General features: G+C 36.8%; 1 protein-coding gene across 1 annotated transcript in view; it reads left to right on the forward strand.

The window, feature by feature from the left end:
- The window catches only part of COX7B2 (cytochrome c oxidase subunit 7B2), a 64,203-nt gene extending 50,179 nt beyond the window's left edge, over positions 1 to 14,024 (forward strand). Inside the window, exon 2 of the mRNA XM_088789899.1 lies at positions 13,632 to 14,024. Coding sequence (XP_088646025.1) covers positions 13,691 to 13,936 — 246 coding nt within the window. The 5' untranslated portion in view covers positions 13,632 to 13,690 and the 3' untranslated portion in view covers positions 13,937 to 14,024. The remainder of the gene's footprint in view (positions 1 to 13,631) is intronic.
- Positions 14,025 to 14,259: the final 235 nt, after the last annotated feature.

The following is a 14,259-nucleotide window of genomic DNA, read 5'->3' on the forward strand; positions in this document are numbered from 1 at the left end:
GAAATAATGGCTAATTGAGAAAGAGAGTGAGATTCTCCCCAGGGGTCATGCCATCCATCCACTTCTCTAGATTAGTTCACAGTAGCTAAGACATGGAAACAACCTGTGTCTGTTGGCAAATTAATACATAAAGAAAATGTGGTGTATATATATGCAATGGAGTATTATTTAGCCATAACAAAGAAAGGAAATATTGCCATTTGAGACAACATGGATGAACATGGAGGGCATAAGCTAAGTGAAATAGGTCAGTGAAAGACAAATACTTCATGATCTCCCTAGTATATAGAATCAAAACAAAACAACATGACCTCAAAGAAGCAGAGAGTAGATTGATTCTCACCAGGGACAGGGGGTGGGGGAAAATGGGGAGATGTTGTCAAAAGATAACACATTTTTTATTATAGATTAAGTTGTAGGGCTATAATGTATAGCTTGGTGACTATAGTTAATAATACTGTAATTGTATACTTGAAATTTGCTAAGAGATGAGATCTTAAATCCTCTCACCATACAAACACACAAAATAGTAACTATGTGAGATGATGGATGTGTTAACAAAGTTTATTGTCGTAACAATTTCACAGAGTATACGTATATTAAATCATCACCTTAAATTTTCACAATGTTATATGTCAATTATACCTCAGTAAGTCTGGGGGGGGACCCCCAAACAAACTCATAAAGGTCACTTGTGAGCAGTTGGGAAAATACAGTTGGGAAATGGCAGAGATGTTTTGGAAATTCCATTTAAGAAAGCATGTGAGGAGAAGATAAGCTATGATGGAGATAGTTTGGGTGGAGAGAATTTAACAGATTTGAGATGTTTTTAGGATGAAAAATTAAAAGAATCCAATGATGTATTAAATGTTTGAAAGGAGTTGAAGGTATCAAGAATGATTTCTAAGTTTAACTTGCTCAGTAGCTGGGTAGAGGAGAACATTGGTAAGGACCAAGTTTGGGAGCGGAAGAACTTGGTTGTTCACTTAGGCCGATTGATTTTGCAGACATCAAATTGTCTTTGAATAATCTTTTGAATATCTGGAGTCAGGGCGTCATCACCCCTCATAATTAAGTTTATTAGTATGGCTAGGAATGAGATCGAGAGAGAGAGAGAGAGAGAGAGAGAGAGAGAGAGAGAGAGAGAGAGAGAGAGAGAGAGAGGAGAGAGAGAGAGAGAGAGAGAGAATAAAGTGAAAATAGAAGGAAACCTACAGTTGAGCCATGAAAAACTCCTACATTAAGGACCTATTAGAGAACAATGAGTTTGTAAAGAAGAAATAGCAATAGAAATAATAGAAATAGGAAGAAAACTAAGGGAAGCTAGTGGTAGAAGAGTTATACAGAGGAGGGCCACAGCATTGGTGTTATTGTAGCTGGAGTCAAGAAAAGTGATTTAATATGTCCATTTTAGGGACAGAGAGACCATTATTGACTACTAATACCAACTCATGTAGAATGATGGGGTTGAAACTGGGTGGAGAACCAGAGGAATGAATGGAAACTCAGAAAATGCCCAGCATCATTAAGTAGTTGTTTGAAACTGGATCCCTTTTTTTGTGGGGTAGTGTCCTTCTACACATTCTCACATTATGCACAATTTACTTACTATAAATTGATGTTTTGGATTAAAGTATTATTTTTTTGTTCTGGGACTATTTTTTGCAATTAAATCAATGAATGTTTCAAATATGGAATTCCCATCATCACCTAGCTACTAGGTATACGTTGTATCAATATTTTTGGACTTTGCCAGTATTTCAGCAGTTGCCATTAGAGGCTCTTAGATAACATGTGACAATGGTTGTAAACATACTTGAGGGCATGCCTTCATCATCTAACTGAAATCCAGTTCTGGATGAAACATGGCTGCTATTCATTTCCTCAGTATTCCAGGCTTTTCTTAGTTATTCTCTTTTGACTCTTTAATGTAAATTACAAAGTTATAGTCGATACTGCAACATCGTGAACTCTGAAGTAAATGCAAGAAATTCCTCCACCTTGGGTATTATTAATTCTAAATACAATTAGATTCTAACTATCTTAACTCTATTTTGTGTCTATCCATTCTTATAAATTGCGTACATTTTTCTCAAAGAAGTCTCTGAGGCTTATCTGCTATTATTTCTTAGTAACATTACCAAAACAAATTTTTATAATTACAATATGATAGTCAAGAAAGATGACATGTGTTATAGAATTGGCAAAGAGCCAGAAGGAGCTTTATTCCAATAAGATGCTTATGTGCTATGATTACATGTGCTGTTGTTATGAATTTGACATTAAAGGAGAATATCTTGCTTTATAAAATGATTGGACCTGAGGGTCACCTTTAAAGGGGAAGTGATGGAAAAATTTTAACCTTGATAGTTGGAAAAAAGCCCTTCATAAACCTTTCCACCCCACTCTCTTTTCATCTAGGTAAGCCTGTTTAAGAACTTAGCTCATTCATTTGTTACTCCAGGAAGCTCTTCACAAGCCCTTTGGATAGGAAATCTTATTTTTGGTGACACAGCATCCTGATCATATCTGTTATAACATGTTTCACATTGAAGCTTTATGATTTTCTTTCTGTCTCTTCTGCTAACTGAGTATTCCTGGATAGAAAACTCCAGTTTTCAGCAGGTTGCAGTCACATAATAGGAGCTCTATTGAATCATGTTTAAGCAATAAAATAATTGCAATGTTATTTAGGGTTTTCTAGAAGATCTTTCTATTATGCAAAAAACCCTGAAAGGGTAACTTTCAGTTCTGGAAATAAGTAGCAGAAAGAAGAATGTACAGGTGCACATCCTCACACAGTACTAAGTGCCCCCTCACACTGACTTCTTTAGGCCAGTGCCACACATTTATCTGAAACTTGTGATACAGAAACAAAATGTTAGAGATGGGAAAAACTAGAGATAATCTAGTTCACTGGTCTCTGTCATTTAATAAATGAATCTCTGTTTTCCCCACTCCCAATGGACCCATCTAATATTGGATTAAATGTTTTTGCCGTATAATGGACATCTTCCTTCCCTCCCTCATTTGGTATGCATTCCACCTTCTTCTGGTAGCAGCATCCTATTACTTTTAGGAAGTCATCCATCTTCCATTCTTAGTGTCCTGGTTGTAGAGCAGGTCAAAGGATTCAGGTCCCCTCCTTGTTTCTATACTTAGATCATTTTGCCTTTCATTACTAGCTTGCATTAGAAAAATACATGCCTGAGTTTGGTTCTCTATCTCTCCCTCAGTTGGACTGTGAATCCAGAAAAGGAGTAGCCGGATTTTTGTGTTTACTATCTCCTTCCCATCCTTCTATTTCCACCCAGGTTTGTCCTCAACATATGTTAATAATAGCAAGTCATAAATGGCCATTGACCCAAAGATTACCCAAAACATGAAAGAGCAATTTAAAATGATGTTTGGGTCTATCAGATCTTATGATTTGGATTGTATTTTATCTACATCATGTACGGAAGCCCACAGTTCCATTATCAACAATGGTTCTAAGCTGTATGTGTAATCAAAGTTATGACCTATTTGCATAGAAATCATACTTTTCCAGTTACATAGTCAATGGTTAAATTATGCTAATTAGTTTAAGAGTGCCCATTCAGTATATGAAATTGTAGACTCCATTAGATAAAAGAAAGAGAAACTGAAGATAATCTCTTTGAAACTAGAATTTTAATTAGAAGCCTTAGGATTTCAGAACAAAAATCTGTGTTCTGAATTTCTGTTACATATGTTTAGATGGATAACCTCTTTCAGACTTGCTTTCTTCTTTAGTGTCCTTCCCTCAGGAACTTAAAAACTAAAATGAAATATCAGTTCACTAAAGGAGGCACCCTGCCTCAAGGTTTCACAATGTGCATCCCATCTCACTTTCTTCTAAGGCATCTACAAGTGGAAGAAAGAAAAATTACTTTACCAAAGTCAACCCCTCTAGCCAAAGTCTTTTGCACTTCCAAATAATGAATCCAAATTGGAAGGGGGGATAAAAAAGGTAAAATGCCAACGTCTTGTTAAAAGTTCTCAAAAAAGTTTTACAATTTATGAAAGTGAAAAGAAAAAAGTGTATATTCTCTCTCTCTCTCTCTCTCTCTCTCTCTCTCTCTCTATCTATCTCTCTATCTCTTTCTCTATTTCTCTCTCTCTCTCCCCCCCTCGTGTGTGTGTGTGTGTGTGTGTGTGTGTGTGTATACACACACACACACACATATACCTCTACCTCTACCACTACTGAAATACAGAACTGGCCTGGTAAAACAATGGGCAAGGTGATCACAGTTACTACTTCAGGTCTGTTAACTACTCTTCTCATCAAATGGAATTTCTCAGCAAATGCCCCATAAGTTGCACAGGTGATGGCAATAACAAAAGCTTTACTCATAAAGATTTTATTTATAGCTATGTTTTGAGCTGAGTTTAGGTGGAGAGAGATAGTCCAAGTTAGAAATGAAGAATCTGGAGATTTCAGAAACAAGGAGGAAATAATTATATTGCAGCACCTGAATTTGAAATTTGATAGAAATGAACTTCTGGAGTAGATCCTTACTGGCCTACTTTCAGGTTAGCAACACAAAACAGTTGTAATGAAAAATGGAAACGCTTGATGAGTGCCTTTCAAAATTAAAATGTCTTTGATATCTGAAGGTTAACATTTTATTTTGAAACACTGATACATAAATATATCAGTGACACATGTAGAGGCAGGAATGGCTTGTACATTTTCATGTCAAGATTTAAATGAAAGTTTCAAATTATGCAATGAAATGTCATTGATGTAACTCTATCTAATGACCACTGCAGAATCATGCAATCATTCTATTCATAGAACATTTAATGAATAAAGGTAAATGTGAAGAGGAGAGAAACACCTGCACAAATATTAGAACTGCAGAAGTCAGAATCACTAATGAAGGCTGGAGTTAATTGCTACTATGAGTATTGTTACAATACCCTGGGCTTACCATGCACTCTCTACTCCTTGAGTCACATGTGAAAAGTCCCCACAAAGAAGTGATTAGTTTGTGAAATACCTCCTGGAGCTATTAAACCATTGGAAATGAGTACAGTGATGTAACAGCATTGGGATCACAGAGACATCCTTGGGTGCTCCAGAAAATGTGTTCTAGAAAACACTGACGTGGAGATTTACTCCAGGGGGCACAGCATGGCCTGTTCAGCTAAGTTTGGAAAACACGGCAAGCCATCCCTTTCAGAGAATCACTGTAAGCGTCAGCATGAAGAGGTTTGGAAATACTTCAGTAAAGAAGAATTTCACTTCCTTTCCTGCCTGTTTCTTGAACTTAGATGAAATTGAAGCCCCTTTTTCAAGTAATGCCCACTAACATCAAATAGAACTAGTAAAGTAGGCACATCTTTTGGGAAATACTGATATAAAGTCACTTTAGGATTGTAATCAGTGTCAGGCTACTGTGTTTCCCCAAAAATAAGACATAGCCGGACAATCAGCTCAAATGTGTCTTTTGGAGCAAAAAGTAATATAAGACCCGGTATCATTTCGTATCATATCATATCATATATCATATATCATATATCATATATCATATCATATCATATAGCATAGCATAGCATAGCATAGCATAGCATAGCATAGCATAGCATAGCATAGCATAGCATAGCATACCTGGTCTTATATCAGACCGGGCCTTATATTAATTTTTGCTCCAAAAGATGCATTAGAGCTGATTTTCTGGCTAGGTCTTATTTTTGGAGAAACACGGTAGTAAAGGTAAATTATGTATTCCAGTCACTGGAATGGAATATCCTTCTTTTAAAATTAATATAAATTCCCACATTTTAGGTTATATATCAAATTCTTGGAGTTTCATTGGCATGAGGTGGAATTTTACAGGCTGTCACCATTTGGTGCCTGTGCAAAAGAATTGTGGCCTGGCTCTGCAAAGCTGAGGATTGGAGGCAGAACTACGGTGACTGCAGAAATAGAGGACTGGCTCATTTTAAGACCTTCATTGGATGAATGGTTCAAGCCCAAGTTCTCATCATTTCTCATTGGAGCACTCGCAGTGTTCCCTTGCGATACCTTCCCCATACTCATACCAGAGTAATGTCTAAATTGCAAATTTGACCATGAAACTCACATTTCTAATGTCTTTCAATGACTTCATATCATTTTCAGGATAAAAATTTCAGTTTCTAGAATATATCACAACTATGATCTCTTTCCCAAAATTAACTTAGAAAATGTTGTGCATTTATCCAGTTGTTTTGACTTGCTGGATCCACTGAAATAGACCCTTCTAGCAGGACCTGACTATACAACAAACTATGAGCCATGGAATGCAGCGTATTTCCTCAAAGCGGATGCTCATGTTATTTTTTACATTACATTCATTTCAAACATTGGAAATTGATGACCATGTTATTTTAGGCAATGTCTTAAGTTTTAGAAAGAGGGCTGTTGTGGATACTCTTATGAGGAAATTTTCTGGGCCTCCTAAAGCTTAATAGAAAACAAAATAAGAATTATCGTACAGTAATGCCATTGACTTGCAGTGTGACATGGAGAAAAGCCCCCAGTCTCTCTGTTACCATTTTGTTCTCTTTCATAAAGCTATCAGAAAGGGAAATATATATATATTATATATATATATATATATATATATATATATATATATATTAATATATGTATATGTAAATATATATATTTATATTTATATTTCCCTTTCTGATAGCTTTATGTAATATATATATATATGGCTAAAAGCCCTTTGTGACTAAAGAAAATATAATGGGAACTTAATGAGTGAACCACATTAATGTGACCAAGTCCGTATATTGAATTGCCTGAATGAGCACTGTGATTATTCCCAGAATGGACGTTATTGAATATTTGTAGCATTCTATACAGGATAGAAACAGTCTGTTCATTTAAACTTTGAACATGGGAAGAATGGGAGGGAGAGGACATGCTTTCTGTCCTGTCACTCTTTAGGCAACATTTGCTATGTGAGGACATCAAATCACAAGGCGTCCACTTTGTTATTTCTTCCTTCTGGCATAGCAGTTCGCTACTGTAATCTGTCTTTTTATCTGTTCAGGTAGCACCCATTTATGTAAGTTTTTTAGGCTTAATAAAGTGACATGATACACAGCTTTAAGCAAAAGGCTGCTGTATCCATTGATTCAGTTAATCAGGAGATGACGCCATTGCACATGGAATAGAACCATTGTTCAGCATTTCCACCAGCAGCATTGCTTTGTGCAGGGTTCTGATACTTCTTGTTAGGGAAAGGCTGAAGGCTTAAGTAGCCCTGATGGGAGATGCTTTGCACTGTGTACGTTTAATCCCCTCTTGAGCAGCATAGTTTTCTGAGAAATACATAAATGAATGGAAGACACTGCAGGTTACGTGCATTTTCACTTGAAGAAGATTGCTTTTTATTGTTTCTTGTTTTGTGTCAATAAGGACTGTCTTCTTTTATTGTTTCTTATTTGGTGTCTATTCTAAAGCTGTGAAAAGAAAAGTAGAAATAAAAGCAGATGGAAATGAAGGTGTTACAACTGAGTAATGTAATGTAGGAGCCTGAGCTTGGAAAGTGTATCATTTATTATACAGCCAAACGCCAGTATTGCTAATACTTTTAATGTTTTTAAATGTTGCCAAATGTTTCTGTTGACTAACTTATTCCCATGGCGTCCTGTAACTCTTTAAGGTCGTTCAGGTTCTGCTTTCCAAATTACCATGGTGGTGAATTCAATTACTACTGTACTTTTTCAGTGACCTAAAAGAATAAATAGTTTTCCTAAAATGTTTTTCTCTGCAGAAAGTTCGAGTGTTAGAGTCGGGTAGGACTTTAGAGATTATCTGATTCAGTGTTCCATAAACTTGTCTGATGACAGGATTCTTCTGAGAACTTGTTTTAAAAATACAGATTCTCAGGCTACTTCCCCAGATGTTCTATTAACAGTAAGTTTGACATGAAGGCCAGAATCTACATTTTGTAAACACATATTCCAGATGACTCAGGATCAGGCAGGTTTGGGAAACGCCAAATTAGTTCCACTTTTTTTTTTTTTTAATGAGGAAGTAGATGCCCTGATAGATTAAGTAATTCATCTAAATTGTACCACTAAACAATTTTTTAAATTGAGATTAGTTCTGTACAACTGAAGCTGAAATAGAATAATATTGTATGTCAACTATAATTAAATACATATGAGTATATATATATATATATATATATATATATATATATATATGGTCATGGGATGTGGAGTATAGCATAAGTAAGATAGTCAGTTGTATTGTAACAGGTATATAAGATGTCAGAGGGCTAGTAGCTTGGGGGAGGGAGGTTGTCACTTTGTGAGGGGTGTAAATATCTGTTATATTGCTTTGTACACCTGAAACTAAAAAAAAAAAAAAAAAAAAAAATGAGATTACTTCAGGAAAAAATTTTAATGGAAGCCTTTATGCATCCCATGGCCGGGAAAGGGAGAGTGAATTGCCTTAGAACTTAAGACTTCTGTATTGAATAGAACAATGTCATTTACAAGATTATGGGAAAAGTGACAGGAGACAGTTTGCTGTGTTTTCAACATTGATTCTTAACTAGGGATGAGTTTGCTCTCAGGTGACATTTGGCAATGTCTGTAGATTTATTTTTGATGCCACAACCGAGTGGAGGAAAGTACTGCTGCTGTATAGTGTATAGAGGTTGGGATGCACTGAACACCCTACACTGCAAAGGACAGCCCCCCCTCCCTGGACCCCAACAAAGACTTCCTTGGACCAAACTGTCAGTAGTGTCCAGGCTGGGAAACTCTGGCATTCACATAATCCCTTCCTGACCATCATCTCCCTGTGAAATACTTAACAGCAATACTTGGGCACATTTGAGAAGCAGGACACAGTCTTTGATTTTCTTCCTGATGTGAGATAGAAAGCCTGTATCAAAGTGAAGCAGGTCATTTATTGGTCCCTGTTAGGCTATACTTTGACTGGATGAAGTTGATTTTTTTTTTTTTCCTTAGGACCATACAGTAAATCCTTTTAGGATCCCTTCCCCTTCTTCTACTCAGGCATCTACACCTCCCTATTTCTGGAGCACTTCAATTATATCTGCTTTGACCTTGCTGCATTCTGTACCTAGATCACCCAAACTCTGATTGCCTGGGGTCAGCTACAAGCTAAAGTGTCAATGTCTGCTGATTTTTAACAGAATGTGAGACAGAGGTTTTGGTCAAAATCTTAACCCAGAGGTTAAAGTGAATGGAGTGCTAAATTTACTTAGATAACTTATTTTCCAAATCAGTCTGATTCTATTTTCTAATTATTTCTCCATTCTATCTGCTTTCCATCTCTGTTATCAGCGCTTAATTCAGACCCTTATCATCTTTTTGAAACAAACACTTTGCTGATCTTTCAACTTTCCTGCCACTTTGGCCATCTTCCCACCCATTCTTCAGTTAACAATTATCTTTGTAAAGTACATTTTCTCTCAGATTTTCTCCCACCCCAGCCTTTTCCTGATTAAACCATTGGTAATTTCTTTTCACCTATAAGAGTGTTTCTCAAACTTGGATTACATATGGAACATTTTTAAAGGGGAAGCAAATTATTTCATATCATTTGTACCATCTTAAGATATTTTATTATAAAATCACTTATATATGTATAGACACAAAGCCAAGTCCATCCTATTTATGTTTAGAGGTTAATACAGCTATGAAACCAAAACATATTTTCAAATGAAAAATGAACCAAACCGTACAACAACAAAAAATTCAAATTTGCAATATTACTTCAGTGTGATAGTTAATATTGTCCTGAAACTTCAACGCTGCTTTCAGTGGCTATAAGTTATGTTATTTTCAAATGCCTGTGCTATATAGTGAGCTGTGACATGACTCAATTTGTCTAATTCTTCATCTTGTCTTTGACTTGAACACATTATTTAAATGCAAAAGCTCCCTCCATTCTTTTCCCATTACCCCAGGACAAATAAATATTGTACACTAAGTATAACAAAAACATGGAGCAAAGATAAACACAGGCACTAGAAATTGATAAGCTGCATCATCCAGGCCTCATATTATTTTCTTATACTTTTATATTATTGTGAAAGTAAAAACAGAATTAAGAAATTTCATTGTTAACTCACAGCAAAGGTTGAGTTTGAGTGCTGTTTTCCCCAAAATGAGAACACTGACCTATAGAATTAACTCCAAATACCAGTGCAAAGCATATAAAGTCCTAATGTGCTCTGTTTTCCTCATCCCTCAGGCTCACTTGTGCTCTGCCCCCATTCTCTTTTAGCCCTCAGAGCTTCCCAACCTCCCACCATTTTGTGTTTTTCTATTTCTTAATCATCCTTCAAGACGTTGCCTAGGTACCACTTCCTCTAAAACCATTACTAGAACTCCAGGTTGAAATGGACCTCTCCTCTATGGGCTAAGGGCACTCTGTCCTTATACAGCCTGCCTCCTCCTGGAGGACAGTGGCTCTGTTCATGCCCTCACTCTGCCACAGTTCTCCAGAGTAGGCACGCTACCTGCCTCTGGCTTTCTGCCCAGGGCGGTGGTCAACTGAACTGAGCCACGTTCAAGTAAAGGACCAGCTCCGGTAACCACAATGGGTTTCTTGTTTGTTTCATTTATTTGCTTCCAATACTTGGCACTGAACATACTTTAAGAAAATATGATATAATGGAAAAATGCGCTGGATTTAGAATCAAAGGACTTGAGTTCACATCTTGTCCTGTCATTTGTTCTTCTATATAAAATAATAAATTAATTCCCATTTCACATCATTTTTGCAGCTGTGTAAAATTCTGGCATGTATTCAGTAAATATTAGTTTCCTTCTGCATTACTCTTTTACTTCCTTTTTACTTCTTTTTATGGCCTTTAGTGGTTTGAAATTATTACTGTTACCACCGAAGCTCCATATCTATGTGGTTTTTGCAATTATTTTTAACTTTTTAAACTGCGATTAGTTTTGCACCAACCTAATATATATATATATATATATATATATATATATATATATATATATATCCTTATTGCAGTTAGACTGAGGTCTAGTATTAGTTATTTTTCCTGAACTGAGTTTCAAAATTATTTTATAAAATAGATGACACAATCAGTCTTTCCTTTCCATCCTCACAGATTACTCCATTCCCTTGAACTATTTGTATTTATTCAGAACATATTTCTTTTATTTTATTGCCACAGGCATAAGAGAACCTCTAGTTTGTTCTTATTAACTGGAGAAATCTGTCCTCTTCCATCTTTTTGTAGTCTGTTTTCATCAGGAAACATCTACTTTCAGAAGTGTTTTCTTTACCTGCATTTTATTACTGAATTTTCTTTTTTATGTTTTCATATATGGATATTAGAACCTGCAGCTTCTGTTCTTTTGGTAATAGGCTTAGGGCTCCCCAATAACATAACATTTCTTGTGGAAGTACGTCATGTGGAGTTCAGCAGTATGGAAAATTTCTCTAATCAGTGGGTTCCTAGCTTTTCCATGTGTTTTATAAAAAAAACTAAATATAAGGAAGATATAAAAGCAACTGAGACAGACGTAGCTGATACTGACAGGAAAAACAAAAAAGGAATGAAAAGCCTGCACTTTGTTTTTATAGGATGAAATGGCAACTACAAACTACAGAAAGAGTTCCTAAAGGAAAATTCGTAGTCATGGGAACTTCTTGGTACAAGAAAATTCAAGCTAGATGGAAAAGAAAAGCTTCCCAGTTACGGGAATAGCCAAAGGATGAGCTAAGCTACAAACGGATGTGATCAGTGTCACTAGAGACAAAGTATCTGAGTTTCAGTTGAACATCACGAGGATAGGAATAATGAAATCAATTTGTCATAAAGCAGCCAGAATGAGTCAATGACCCGCAAGAGATCCCTATTATCACAAATTATTCTCTGCTTCTGTGCCTTCCCAAGACTGAAAGCCTTATGTGGCACAAGTGCTTTTGTATTGGATTAAGGCTGCACCTGCCATACATATCCTGACCCTTTTCACCTTCCACCTACTCTCCGAATTTAATATAAATTAAAACCTTGGTACCTTTAGTGGAGAGATTCATGATTAACAGGAAAAACACTCTGAATACTGGGAACCTCAGAAGAAATGTATTTGGCTTTGTTTTTGCCCTGTGTGAAACAGTCATGAAGACTGCCACCATACCATCTGGTAGGAAATAAAAGAGAACCTTAGGATCTTGTTTTCTAAGTTGGGAATGAAGTCATCTGAGTTGGCAACTCTTGGTGAATGGTTATAAGTTTACAGTGCTGACCTCAGGCCCTTTTGTATCCATGTTCCTTGCATTTGGGCTGCTGTTAACTAGCATATGCCATTGCTAGAGACAGAGTGCTGTTTGACAGCTTGCACCAAAAAGAGAAATTGTCAGAACTCCATGTGTTTCTGCTTCTGGATCTCTTGTTCAGTATAACTATCTGTTTTAAAAATAAAATTATTAGGGCTATTATAACATGTACATTGGATTTCATAATTTCAACTTGTTCTCAAGTTTATTTTAACTTCTGATGAGGATACCAGTATTTATTTATGTTTCACATTGATTCAAAAAAGTTGTTTCTATGCTTTTATGTAAGCTACTGTGTGTGCAAAGTTACATGTCTTGCTCTTGAAGAACTTGCAGTCTCCTGGAGGAGTATGTAATAACTCCTCAAGAGAATGAAAAGACAAGCCACAGCCTGGAAGAAAATATTTGCAAAGGACATATCTGATAAAAGACTGTTACGCAGATTCACTGATTGTAACAAATGTACTGCTCTGGTGTAGGAAGGAGAAGCGAGGCATGTGTGGAGTCCGGCTGTATGTGGGGACGCTGTGCTTTCCACTCAATTTTGCTGTGAACCCAAAATGACTCTAAAATAATGTCATAAACATGATAAGGCCAATGCAACATGCTATGAAAGAAGAGTTTTAAGCAGTGTAGTAGCTCAGAAAAGAGAGGGCATATTCTGCCTGGGGAGATTTGGGAGAAGACTCCACAGAGGCAGTGACTTTTAGACTGGGATTTAAAAGACAAGTAAGATTTTACCTGTAGGAAAGTGCAAGACAGGAATTACAGGCAGAGAAGGAGAAGGAAGGGTTTAAGAGGAAGGGAGGAAAGGAGAAGAAGGAAGAGACATGACATGCTCTGTGAATACCTTGTAATTCTTACTGAAATTAGATCTTATTTTAGACATAGGACTAGTGGAACAAGTTAGGAATTTTAGCTGTTTGGGCCATTTTATCAGCTATAATGATGGGTTTGGAGTCTATCTAGGGAGCAAGCCATTGGCTATTTGTGAAGAAGAGAAAAGCTAATGTGCTGTGTGCTTACTCGTTTGGTGGTGGTTGTTATGGATTATCACATGCAACCCTTGCAGCTCCCCTTCGAGTTGGACATTGTTGTCTCAGTTTGCCATTGAAGAAACTAAGGCAAAGGGAGATTAAATAACTGTCCTGGTTGACAGCTAATCAGGGGTAGAGCTGGGACTCAAATCCAGATATGATATCAAAACTCACATGCTGGGCCACATCCACCAAGTGGTGGTACCGGCAAAGCATTCAAGGAGGGATGGAATGAATGCAGATCAGCTGTCATTGCTCATCTTTTGTTTTTCCAGGTCTCTTTGCAAGGAAATAGACCAACGGCTGCAACCAACTGTAATCCTATCACACCTTCATGATGTTTCCCTTGGCTAGAAATGCATTAACGAGTCTCAGGATTCTAGGCATTCAGCAAATCAGGGCAAGACAGAGCCACAGAAAACACTCCCCAGATTTTCATGACAAATATGGTAATGCTGTACTAGCCGGTGGAACCACCTTCTGTGTTGTTGCATGGATATTTGTAACCACACAGACTGGAATAAAATGGAACCTGTCCCCTGTTGGCAGAGTCACCCCAAAAACGTGGAATGATGAGTAACCATCACAGTTGCTGTAATACACAATTGTTTCAACACCAACTTATCATTTGAGCCCTCTGCTAAACACAGCATGATTGGAAAATTAAAATACATTTGAAACCTTTAAAAAGTCGTTGGAAGTAGTCATTTCAGTGGCTGGTAGCAAGGCTGTAAGGGTGGGTATAGATTACAGAGGGTATGAATAGCAGCTATTTGAAAGGGGAATTGATAATGCATGCATTCTTCTGGCTTAATGATGTGCACTAGCTATCCTTCAGTAGGTACACACACACATGTACCTTGTGAATTAATTTGTCTGGCAAATCATATTGAATCTTCCTTA

Source organism: Rhinolophus sinicus, chromosome 1 (genome assembly GCF_057876585.1).
Source record: "Rhinolophus sinicus isolate RSI-liver-muscle chromosome 1, RSI-T2T, whole genome shotgun sequence".
Taxonomy (NCBI): Eukaryota; Metazoa; Chordata; class Mammalia; order Chiroptera; family Rhinolophidae; genus Rhinolophus; species Rhinolophus sinicus.